Below are 13649 nucleotides of genomic sequence, written 5' to 3'. Positions count from 1 at the left end.
CAACCCAATATCAATTAATGAGATTGAAAACGTGATTAAAAACCTACCAACAAAGAAAAGCCCAGGCCCTGATGGATTCACAGCAGAATTTTACAAGAAATTCAGAGAAGATTAATACTGACACTCCTCAAACTCTTCAATGCAATTGGAAAGGAGGCAGTTCTCCCTAACTCATCTCTGGAGGCAAGTATTGTACTGATACCAAAACGGGAGAAAGACCCAGCCAAGAAAGAGAACTACAGACCAATCTCCCTAATGAATATAGATGCAAAGATACTCAATAAAATGCTAGCAAATAAAATGCAGCAAATCATTAAGAAAATCATACACTATGACCAAGTTTGATTTATTCTAGGAATGCAGGAGTGGTTCAATATCTGCAAATCAATAAATGTTATACACCATATCAATAGAGCCAAAGACAAAAACCATATGATCACCTCAATAGATGCATAAAAAGCTTTCGACAAAGTCCAACATGCATTCATGATAAAAACTCTATAGAAAATAGGAATAGATGTTCTTTACCTCAATCTGATCAAAGCCATCTATGACAAACCAACAGCCAACATCATACTAAATGGACAAAAACTGAAAGCTTTTACTTTAAAGTCAGGAACAAGACAAGGATGTCCACTGTCACCACTCCTGTTCACTGTAATTCTGGAACCGTTAGCCTTAGCAGTTAGACAAGAGAGAGAAATAAAATGAATAAGGATAGGAAAGGAAGAAGTAAAACTTCCACTATTTGCAGATGACATGATATTTTACATGGAAGACCCCAAAAACTCCACAAGACTCCTTGAATTAATCAACAAATTCAGCAGTGTAGCTGGATACAAAGTTAGCACCCAAAAATCAATAGCATTCCTATACACAAAGAACAAACAGACTGAGAGAGAAATTAAGGAAACCACACCTTTCACAATAGCATCCAAGAAGTTGAAATACTCAGGAATCAATCTAACAAAAGAAGTAAAAGATCTATGCAATGAAAACTGTAGTACTGTGAGAAAAGATATTGAAGAGGATGTCAGTAAATGGAAAAGTATCCCTTGCTCATGGATAGGAAGAACCAACATTGTGAAAATGGCCATACAACCAAAATTGTTGTACATATTCAATGCAGTTGGCATTAAACTACCGTTAACATACCTCATATATCTAGAGAAAACATTCCTTAAATTCATCTGGAACCAGAAGAGACCCAAAAATAGCAACAGCAATGCTGGGCAACAAGGACAAGTCAGGTGGTATCACAATCCCTGACCTGAAATTATACTACAAAGCCACTATAATAAAATCAACCTGGTACTGGCTGAAAAAAGACCGGAAGATCAGTGGAACAGACTGGAGGACATAGACACAAACACAAATGCACTCAGCCACCTAATCTTTGATAAAGGGGCCAAACAAATTCACTGGAAGAACGATAGCCTCTTTAATAAATGGTGCTGGAAAAATTGGCTTGCCACCTGCCAAAGACTGAAAATAGATCCAAGTCTATCACCGTGCACCAAACTCAAGTTGAAATGCATCACAGATCTCAATATTAAAACAGAAACACTAAATCTATTGGAAGAAAAACTAGGTAAAAGCCTCGAAGACATAGGGGTAGGCAGAGAGTTCATGAACAGAAACCAAACTGCCTGTGAAATATTTCAAAGAATCAACAACTGTGATGTCATCCTACTGAAAAAATTTTGCACATCTAAAGAAATCACCAGCAGAATGGAAAGAAAACCCACAAATTGGGGAAAAGTTTTAGCTGACTGTCCCTTGGACAAAGGTCTTCTATCTAGAACATATAAAGAATTAAAAAACATCAGCCCCCCCAGATTCAAAGACCCACCCCCAAAATGAGCAGCTGAGATGAATACACACTTCTCAGATAAAGAAATACAAATGGCAAATAAATACATGAGAAAATGTTCCACATCATTAGTCATTCGAGAAATGCAAGTGAAAACAACACTGAGATTTCATCTCACTCCAGTAAGAATGGCTAACATTAAGAAATCAATAACAAATGTGGGTGAGGCTGTGGAGAAATAGGAACTCTTCTCTACTGCTGTTGGGAATGCAGACTGGTGAAGCCACTGTGGAAATCAGTTTGGAGATTCCTCAGTAAACTAGGTCTAGAGGTCCCATTCAACCCAGCTATTCCCCTTCTGAGTATTTTCCCAGAAGATCTGAAAACATCATATCACAGCGATATATGTACAACCATGTTCATAGCAGTGCAATTTGTAATTGCTAAATTGTGGAAGCAACCCAAATGTCCATCCACTGAGGATTGGATAAAAAAATTATGGTACTTTTATATCATGGAATATTACTCAGCTATAAAGAGGTTTGGTTTTTTTTCCCCAGTACTGGGGTTCGAACTCACAACCTTGTGCTTGCAAGGCAGGCACTGTGCCACTGAGCTAAATCCCCAGCCCCTTACTCAGCTGTAAAGAAAGATAAATTTGAGGCTTTTATAGGTAAATGGTCACAGCTAGAGACCGTACTCATAAGTGAAGTAAATCAGACCTGCATCTATAAGCATCGTATTGTCTCACTAGTGTAAAACCTGAAAGAGTAAATAAAAACTAGGAGGTATGAGAGACATTTTGAAACAAAAGGAAAATGCCCCAAAGTGAAGGGCAACTAGGGTGTGGGAAACAAGAAGGGAAAGGAAGGGGAAGTTATGTAAGTATGTATATACAAGGTAGCTAACATAGTTGTACTACTGTCTTGTATTGCTCTACAGAAAGGAACAGTTAATGATTACTTGTTTGATCAATCTTGTATGTCTCTATTTGTTTTCCTGAGAAGGCACTTTGAAAATATCAGTGGGTAATACAACAACCATGGTTAATTTCCTACAACTTGTTCTGTAACTCTGTTTTGTTTGTATTGTTCTTATGCTATTTTGTAAATGGTTGTCTATTAATTTTTTCCTTGTATTTTTTAAAAATAAAAAATATATATATATTGTTACTAGTTTTTACTTTTATTAGTTCTTAACCTTTAAGCTTGTGGTATCTTTTCCATTTTTATGTTACAATACTGCTGATATAGTTGTTTTTTGGTGTGTGTGTGTGTGTCTGTCTGTGTTTATTTTTCTATTTTTGGCAGTACTTGGGCCTCTGCACTTGGCTATATTTTCAGATCATTTTTTTTTTTTTTTTATTTTGTGACAAGATCTCATTAAACTGCCCAGACAGGCCTTGAACTTGGAATTATCTAGCTCAGCCTCCTGAATAGCTGAGGCTACAGGTGTGTGCCACTGTGTTGCCTAATTGGTTTTTACTGTATTTCCATACCTGGTTTGTCATTGTGTTATTGTATTACTGCATATTACTGCAAAAAACCAACAAAAACCTTTTCACAGGGCTCATATTAAAAGTTTTCTCCTGAGAGGTATGAGGGATTGAGGCCTCAAAGAAAAGCTTCTTACTAAGGAAATCCTCATATTAAAAGTGGAAGAGATACCCATCTCAACAGATGTGCAAATCTGCACATAGAAACAGAAAAACAGTTTCCTAATGTGGAATAGTGATTTATTCCATTATAAGCATTTACTGGGGCTGGGGATTTAGCTTAGCGGCACAGTGCCTGCCTATAAGCCTTCACATGGTTAGCCGTGGAGAGTAACAGGCCTACTGGTGAAACATGTCACCTCAAATGGAGACAGTATGAAAGTAATGTCAAGGACTAAGAACTTTTTTTTATAAAAGAAAAGCAAGTCTTATCAAGGATTAAATTAATTTTAAAAACAAATGCAAGCTATCAAATCACCCTTCTCAACTTGACAGTCTACCTGAGGCACAACTGTCAGGTAAAAACATAGATCTTTACAACTTGGTGGTCCCAAGTTAAAAAAACAAAAAACCAACAAAAACCTTTTCACAGGGCTGGGCATGGTGGTGCATGCCTGTAATTCCAGCACTCAGGAGGCTGAGGCAGGAGGATCACTGTGAGTTCAAGACCAGCCTGGGCTACAGAGTGAGGTCAGGGCCAACCTAAACTCAAGAGGAAGACCCTGTCTCAAAAGGACACACACACACACACACACAAACATCTTTTCATAGGAAAAGAATAATATGAAAATAGCTCAATAAATACACTAACATGCAAAAATATATAGGGAAGGAGGAACATGTAGCTTTGACTTAACTGAAGAAACCAAGAGGAGACTAATCTACATAGGAAAATATACATCCTGGAAAGTCTGGTTTGATTTAGAGTACAAATCTATGACTTGATTCTCTCTTAATTCCTGAATGGAAATGACATCCTGCATTACTTACACTTCACAGTTCAGACACCTGACCTCACTTGGCACTAGTCCTTACTCACTCTAATGTTTACTGAGATAAGTCTGGAAAATTTAGAGATCTATCTTAAAAACAAAAATAATCACACTTTATATTCCCCTTTTTGTAGCTACCTTAGACCTGGACTTGTTACTAGAAAATTCCTAAAGGAAATTTAAATGTAAGTCTGGCTTTGCTGAATCAAGTACCCCAGTTAATATTTAGAAAACACCCACTTTTGGGGTCTAATAGTATTATGGAGGGATAGCTGAACAAAGTGTGTATGTCTCAAAACCAGTGTTAAATCAGTCTCAGGGTTGAGAGGAAAAGGGGAATCTAAAATCACAAGTACAGACATATCAAGGATCCTTGTTCTTCTGGGTCCATGCTTCCTTCAGGGTCCTCATCATTATACATGTTCTCTGCCATCTGCCACACTTGCATGATACTAACAGCAATTTCAAAATGATAAAATAAATACATAAATCATCTAAGAAAAACAGTGCAAGATATGGAAGAGAAATTTTAAAAAGAGATTTTGAAAATGAGTGTATCTTGCAAATGAAAAGCTCAGTATGACAAAGAACTGAGTGGGAAGCACCACCAACAGATTGGGTCAAGCAGAAGTTAGAATTTTAGGGCTTAATGACAAGGTTGATGAATTACTACAATCAGAGTATAATTGAAACAAAAATAAAAAAATATGAACAAAACATCCAAGAGCTCTTGGACATAGTGAAAAGACCACATTGAATGTTCTGTATATAAGAAGGCATCAGGATATGAACTAAAGACACAGAAAATTGGTTCAATGAAATAATGGAAAATGTTTCAGATGTTGAAAAACATGTACACATCCAGGAATAGGAGGCATCTAGAACCCCAGACAAATACGGCAGGAACAGAACTTTCCTGTCATCTTACAGTTAAACAGAAGAGTACAGAATAAGGAATAAAGATTAAAAGCTTCAAGGTAGAAACCAAGTCAGTAAAAATGGCTAACCAATTGGAAAAACCACAGATTTTTCAGAAGAAACTCTGAAGAGCATTAGAAAGTAAGACAAATTAAGAAATGGAAGGTGCAGACCTGAGTAGCTTATTTAAGGACTCTGTATTCAAAGGAGGCCTTTGAAAAGACTCATTCTGCTTAGATAAGAAGAAACCCTGTAAAGCAACTCTGATTAGAAAACCCACCTAGTGGGCAATGACCAATGAGAAAAAAAAAGAACAGTGCCCTACCTCCAGTAGATTTCCACCTATATGGTGTGTGTTGTTAAAAGTAAGTGTTCAGAACTTTTTTCACAAAACCATGTTTCAGCATAATATGTATGAATGCAAGCAGGCAAAAAAAAAAAAATGCAACCCCCAAAACCAAAAAAACCCCAAAACACTGCAGTTACATTATCTTCATGAGGTGCTGTGAACCCAATGATTATTTTGTTTTATTGCTGTACTTTTTTGTCTTATTCCATGAATACCTCTTTAGTCATTTTTTCTCTGTCCTGTTTCCTTTTTTTCTCTTGAAAACATTGTTTCTAACAAGAGCTTCAAATTGAACAAAGCACAGATATGCTGGAAGGGACCAGTCAGAGACTCACCCTCTCTGTGCGCAGTGAGTCTTTATATAAAGGGAACAGCCCTGTCCTAGGACACAGCATTGAGCAAAACAGCAGATATACCAAGAATACTTAAAGACTACTTTTCAAGGTATCACCAACTATTGTAACTTTGGGACTCTCAGCTAAACATTAGACTTCAAATATTAAAGTGTTTCATGCAAAGTCTGGAAGTTGTAGAATCCTAGATTTTGTTTCATATATAAAGCATTACTTTCCATCACTTAGAAGTACTACAATTCCTATAACGGAATGTTGTGCTATTTTGTATTTAATAGAATATTCTCAAGTGCATGTTAATAGTAAATAATAAAGGGGGTTATTCTGAGAAGTCTTAATCAATGTCAGTCTCATTACCACCCTCTCTGCATTTTCTTCCTCTAGCTTGTCCTCTCTCCTATCTCCAGAAGTCTACCTCATGATTTCCTGTTCTCTCTTCTTAATTATTGATGTATTAATTTATGTATATTTTAGGTTTCTCATGTAAGAGAAATGTAATATTTAATGTTCATAATCTCGCCAGTTTCGCTTAACATACTGATTTCTAGTTCCATTGATTTTCCTGCAAATAGGATAATACTGTTTTTCTTTATGACTGAATAGTATTCCATTGTATGTATATACCATGTTTTCTTTATCCATTCTACTATTGACAGGCATCTAGGCTGTTTCCACAGCTTAGTTGTTATGAATTGCACAGATATAAATATGGGTATGGATGTATAAATTTAGTATGTATGTATGTATTTCTTAATTCTTCCAGGAATATTCCCAAGAATTGTATAGCTGGGGCAGGGTCAATTATATTTTGATGTTCAGTCTTTTAAAAATTTCCATACTCATTGTCATAGTTCTTGTATTAGTTTATATTCCCACCAACATTGTGATTTGATTAATTTGCAGGTTTATGTTTCTTATTTTCTTCTTTTTACATTTTTGAGTTACTGCTTCTCTAGGACCTCAAGAAGCAGCATTAGCTTATTTATTTGGGCTTGTTCTGATTTTCTAATGTAGGCACTCAGAATTATGAACTTTCCTCTAGAGTTGGCTGTCGTATGTAGTGCCTCAAATATAGTGATACCTTGGTACACAAGTGCTTCTGAGAGACGCAGTGAGAACCAAAATTGATGAATAACAAATTGTTTTGCCTGGAATGAGTATTGAGTGAGGAAGCAGTTGACCCTGTGAAGTACTAGCTTGTGTGTCAAGTACAAAAGTTTTGTGCCAAAATAACATTGAGTACCAAATTTGATGTGTTTTAAAACATTCAAGTTTCAAGGTATGACTGTATCATTTGACTCCAGGAAATTTTAATGTCTCCCTTGATCTTTTCAGTGGCCCATTGATTAAGAGTATATTACTCAATTTTCAATGTTCTGCATAGTTTTTGTGGCTTCTTTTGCTGATATCTTGTTTCATTCCATTTTGAAGTGATAAAGAGTAAGAGATTATTTTCACTCTTGATATATATATATATATATTGAGACTTGTTTTATAACCTAGAATTTGGCATACTTTGGAGAACATCCATGGTATCCTGGAATAGATTATATTCTGATAATGTTGAGTGAAACATTCTGTATACTTAAAATTGAATGTTTTATTTGACTTACTGAGGTTTTCATTTCCAGGATTTCTGATTGGCTGTTTTCCACATTTTCTGTTGTTTTACTGATACCATCTTTCACATCTTGCATTGTCTTCTTTAATTCAGTCAGCTGATTTGTAACTTATTTGAGCTCATTTACCATTCTAGTAATTGATACATCTACCAGTTTATTTGTCTTTTCTTTGACCTCATTGATCATTTTAACTATCTGCTTTTGAAATTATTTGCCCCTAATTTGATCTACTTCATTATCTCTGGGATCATCTTTTTGGGATTTATTTCTCTCTCTCATTATTTCCCATTAACAGGACACTGCACTGCCAAACCTGATGTGATCTTCAAGTTGGAGCAGGGATCTGGGCCATGCATGGTAGAAGAAGCCTCAAGCCAGAGCCTCCCAGGTCAGTTGTGCATACTAGGTGGGGATATTATCCATGAAGAGCTGTTTTCACTATTTTTTCGTATGTACCAGTAGCTGTTCTCATTACTTTGTAGATTTGCTTGCTACAGCTTAGAAAAAAGCACACATGTATAAATCCATTTGTTTTTGTTGTTCATGTATATTTTGTTAGAATTGCCAAAAAGCCTGTTCTCATATGGATATTACATATTTTTCTTAGATCCTTTCTCTAAATTCTTTAGTCTTCCATGTTCATACAGAATTTTCACCACTCAGGCATTTGTACATCTGTTCTTTCAACATTTGCTTTTGGATTACTGCATAGACACTGGCCTTTTTTTAATTGCAAGGATTAATACATACTAATTACACAGTGCATTTTGTTGAAAGATAATATTAAACCAGTCTGCAGTGTTGGGTAGTTAGGTGAAAGCCACAAGGAGTGTTTTATGAGAATGAGGTAAAGAGTAGGGTATAGCATTTTATTTTAGGAATTACGACTGATGAGTAGCCTGCCTTTTAAAAAATGTTATAATAAAAGTTATTAGAAAATAATATAGTATTACTTAAGTACATTAACTAAATTGCATATTTTATGTGTGACCCAGGAGAATATCCTTTGGCTGAGAAATTGTGGTGTAGAGGGAAGTGGGCCACAGGGCAGACAGATTTGGAAGGGGAAAGCAGTTTTTTAAGATAGTCATTCATTTTAATTTTCAGATGTCCATTTTCTAAATATGGTGTATAATACAGATGTGGATATAAAATTTAAAGTCTTAACTGATCCTCAGTATAATGGGTACAAATTGGGAAATCAGTAGCCTAATGCCAGTATTTAAATCATAGTTATTCAGGCAGTCACTAGGAAATTGGTGAGAATACAAGAAAAGAATTCCAGTATCAAGGCTTGTATATGACATCAGAATTTATGCAAGTGAGGAGTATCTAGTATATGTGCATGGAGAGGTGGGATTTTGGACTTGTAGGACAGCCAGAAGATCTTGGGTAAGAAGGACAATTGAACTAAGGATTTCATATTGCAGGGCTCTAATTTCTCTTCAGGAATGAAATGCATAGGTAGCTTTTACACTTTTCTTTGTGAAAGACATTGAGAGATGGTAGATCTGCATAAAAAACTCCATTTTCTATCCAAGCAGAAAAAGTTGAACTTCCAAGCACAAAAGCCATCTGAAGCAGAGTTCCCAAGCAGGCATACATGTGCCTGGAACCTTGGGTGTATGTCCAAGAAGTGTCCAGAAAATTATATTGTAACAATTTTAGGTTCAGTGTAACTGCAGAACCAAATAATTTAGTGTAACAGTAAGGTAGACTTGGATTTCTGAACCTGTTACAGTTCTGAGAATCACAAGTTTAATTAGGTTAGGGATTTGGAGGAAATTTGTCTTCTTGTGTGAGAAGAAAGGTAATTTATGTTTACTCAGGGAAAAGTGAAAACTGAAAAACAGATATAAATCCATTTCTTAAATTGTATTTCTGCTAAGAGGGAAGTCAAGTAAGACTAAATCCTACAAGTAGTGAATCCGAGAAAACTTTGCCATTACCAAAATGAAAGAGAAGCAAAGTAGGATGAAATTATATAAACAGCTGTTTTAAGCAGTATGAAAAGAATAAAAACATCAGAGAAGACATCATAGGTAAAAGTCATAGTGGAAACCTATAGCTAGGCATTAGGTGAATATTCTAACTACCTATCTCTCCATATTTCAAAAGAATAAGAGCAATGTGACATGATTTCACACTAGTCTTTTAGTGTCATTTCTTGGATTTATTAGGTATGAAATGCACATATAAGTTATTTTGAAATCATACATCATTAGGATGTGGCAGTTCTGTACCTTTGTTTGAATTCCATAAGAAATAATTATGTTTGTTTCATGGAGATTACTATTTTTTATATCATTTTAGATGTCCAGAAAGTACATGGTCGTATTCAGACAACCCAGCAAAATCAAGAGAAATATTTTCGGCAAGTTGTAACTGCATCAGCTGAGGCGAAGGTTGAAATGGGAAAAGCATTTAATGTGAACTCAAACTATACTTCAGTTCTGAATATAAAGAATGGAAACTATTCAAGAGTGAAGCCTGAGGAACTTAGTATATGGCAAAATCTGCTTCTCACTGGTGATCTACATGAGGTCCCGACTGGAGAGGAGCCTGTTGATCTTAATGTAACTGGGAGATCCTTCAAACTTCCTGAGCATCTTAGTCTGCATAACAAGGTTAAAGGTGTGCAAAAGCATCTTCAGTATTGCGGACAAGAGAAAATCTTCAACATGAAAGCTGTATTGACCCACAGAAGGATTCATGTGCCAGACACTTACAGTAAGTTCAATGAATACAAGAAAGACTTTGATAAGTTAGCACTTATTTCTGAAGAGATCACTCAAGTAAGGGAGAACTCAGTTGAATATAATGTCTATCATGAAGTGCTGTATAACCAGGCTAAACTCGTTAACCATGAGAAAGTACAAAAAGGACAGAAATATTATGAATGTAGTGGTTTGGGAGAACCTTTCATCAGCAAAATATATGTTGTAAAACACCAGAGAACACAAGCAGAAGAAGAGACCTATAGATGTAATGAATGTGAGAAGACTTTCTGTCAAAAGACAGAACTCAGTATGCATCAGAGAATCCACAGAAAAGCAAAACTCTATGAAGATTATGAATGTGGAAAAAACTTCATCCGGAAGCAAAACCTCAACAGGCGTCTGAGAACTCACACAGGTGAGAAGCCACATGAATGTAATATGTGTGAAAAAGCCTTTTACCGTAAGTCACACCTCAACAGGCATCAGAGAATTCACACTGGTGAGAAACCCTATGAATGTAAAGAATGTAGGAAAACTTTCTACCATAAATCATCTCTCATTATACATCAGAGAACTCACACAGGTGAGAAGCCTTATGACTGTGCAAAATGTAGGAAAGCTTTCTACTGTAAGTCAGACCTTACAATACATCAGAGAACTCACACAGGTGAGAAACCGTATGAATGTGAGGAATGTAGGAAGACCTTCTACTCTAAGTCACATCTCACAATACATCAGGGCATTCATACAGGTGGCAAACCATATGCATGTGAAGAGTGCAGGAAAACATTCAACCGAAAGTCGAACCTCACTGTACATAAGAGAACTCATACAGGTGAGAAACCCTATGCATGTAATATATGTGGAAAATCCTTTTACAGGAAGTCACACCTCAGTACACATCAGGGGACACACAGAGGTGAGAAACCATATGAATGTAAAGAGTGTAAGAAAACATTCAATCATAAGGCAGCCCTCACCGTACATCAGGGAACTCACACAGGAAACAAACCATATGCTTGTGCAGAATGTAAAAAAACTTTCCTCCATAAGTCATCTCTCACTGTGCATCAGAGAAGCCACACAGGTAACAAGCCTTATGCCTGCGAAGAATGTAGTAAAGCTTTCTACTGTAAGTCACATCTCACTGTGCACCAGAGAACTCATACAGGTGAGAAGCCGTATGAATGTCAAGAATGTGAGAAATCCTTTCACCAGAAGTCATACCTCAGCAGGCATCTGCTAACTCATGAAACAGAGAAACGATTTGAATGTAAACAATGTGGGAAAACTTTCTACCATAAAGCATCCCTCATTATACATCAGAGAACTCACACAGGTGAGAAACCATATGAATGTCAGCAGTGTGATAAAGCCTTTCACAAGAAGTCAAACCTCACCAGGCATCAGATAACTCATGAAAGTGAGAAACAGTTAGAATGTAGGAAATGTAAGAAAGCTTTCTCCCATAAGTCATCCTTCATTTTACATCAAAGGACTCATTTAGAAGAAATCATGTGAATATAATAAATGTGAAAAACTTACAGAAGCCAACCTGATAGAACATCTGAGAATTCACACAGAAGAGAAAATCTAAAAGTATAATGAATATGAGATTTTTTTCATGAGGATGCACCCATTAACAGGCATCAAGGAACGCAGAGACTGACTCTATAGCAGAGACTATGTCTTCCAAGATTATGATTTTCTGTGGAATACACAGTTTGCATTTTTTCAGCCTCTGATACTATGTTTTGAACCATGTACTGGAACTGTATAGTAGAATGTGAATACTTCGATCCTAGACCCCACAAAATCTATTAAATTCTTCTCGGTTCTTCTCCTTGAGTTCTTACGTACACATTGGGCCTGTAACAAATCTGGCTGCTGAGGGTGGTCTTGTGAGCCATAGGTCACTGTTTAAGACAAACATAATCGATCCCGAAGAGCATACCTCTTCCTACCTTTTTCTCTTATATTCCTATGTAGTTCACATGAGTGAGAAATACTCGGTTGCATGATTGTGTTTTTTCTGTTTGCATTACAGTGCAAATCTATAATAGCTAATTCACTTTATAAGCCATCTGAGAGATTTTCTCTGTGCTTTAATATTGTAGAATTTACACAGGAGAAGTCTAACACCTCTTATATTCAAGTTAATTTATGGAAAACATGCACTTGTTGACAGATTGTAGCAAGCAGAAAATGCTTTAATAGGCAGGAAAATTTCACTGAACACTTTGAATAAGGAAGATATTCGTAAATTTGTTTCATTGTATGAGAGCTTCCAACAAACCTTTCATATTTTTTGTAGCAGCTATTAGTCTTGAAGGAAGGATAACTGTCAGTTTGTGTAATATAAATGTTGGTTTTTCAACTGGAGATGTTAAATATACTATTGGAAATCATTTAAAAATATTTCACTGTATACCGGTATGTAAATATCAATCAGTATTTTCTGTCCAGGCAGGCAGTTGAGCAGCCTCCAGTGCACAAAACATCCCATAACATATTAGTAATTTGTATTAACATACTTTACTTGTTGGGACCCAGTATAACTGCAGAGCATATATATATATATAAGTTTTTGTACTATAATGACAGGCTGAGCGTATACCTCAGTGTTAGGGTGTATGCTTACCATGCATGAGGGCCTGTGTTTTCAGTGCTTAGCATGAACAAGTCAAATAAATATTTTGGCTTAAGTGCCAGCGTATGGCCATTTATATTTTGGTATATAATGTGTGATATTGTACTATGTTTTGTTGCCTTTTCTCCTAATGTTTATAAATGTGCATGGATATTATGATAAAAATATCTTGTAACAGATTCTTTTCTAATGTACAAAGCTAACAGAAACATTGGTATGGAAATATACAAATCAAGCATATAATTGTTCATAGCTGAAATCTGAGCTAATTTAATCAACAATGAACATCCTCAGTGAAAAGCAGTCTCGGGAAGAATATTTCCCTTTTCATCCTGTTTTGTACTTTTAGATTGGGCAGCAGCATAGGTGTGAGAGTGTAAAATGAATGCTAACTGGTGAGTATGTACATTTCTGTCTTCTGTGATAGAGTGCTGTGACTCTTCCCAGAAATTGTCAGCATCCAATGACTTTTAGACCCAGACTTCACTGGACTTCTGTTTCTTTACCTAGAAAAAGAGAATAGTAATGGGCCCTGGGTTATTATGAGGGTTATTATGAGTAGTAAATTAGTGTTTTGGATAGTACCTGGCAAGTGGTAAGCTGCTATGATGGGCATTATCACAGCTGACAAAATTACTCTTGAATGAAGCCTGCAACAGAATGTTTTTTGTCAGCACAGCAGGCATTTCACTTTTTGTCAGCATACTGATTTGGTTTTGCCTCCGAGTTCTACAGTT

At 36.1% G+C, this 13649-nt stretch overlaps 1 protein-coding gene across 1 annotated transcript in view; it reads left to right on the top strand.

Annotated features, from left to right (window-relative positions):
• Positions 1-13152, top strand: part of LOC102021499 (zinc finger protein 39-like) — a 71719-nt gene extending 58567 nt beyond the window's left edge. Inside the window, exons 3-4 of the mRNA XM_013509735.1 lie at positions 7838-7930; positions 9856-13152. Coding sequence (XP_013365189.1) covers positions 7838-7930; positions 9856-11783 — 2021 coding nt within the window. The 3' untranslated portion in view covers positions 11784-13152. The remainder of the gene's footprint in view (positions 1-7837; positions 7931-9855) is intronic.
• Positions 13153-13649: the final 497 nt, after the last annotated feature.

This window comes from Chinchilla lanigera, unplaced genomic scaffold, assembly GCF_000276665.1.
Source record: "Chinchilla lanigera isolate Chin_1 unplaced genomic scaffold, ChiLan1.0 scaffold00180, whole genome shotgun sequence".
Lineage (NCBI taxonomy): Eukaryota > Metazoa > Chordata > Mammalia > Rodentia > Chinchillidae > Chinchilla > Chinchilla lanigera.
Note: the sequence above shows the minus strand (reverse complement) of the source record. Positions and strands in the feature narration are given on the sequence as shown.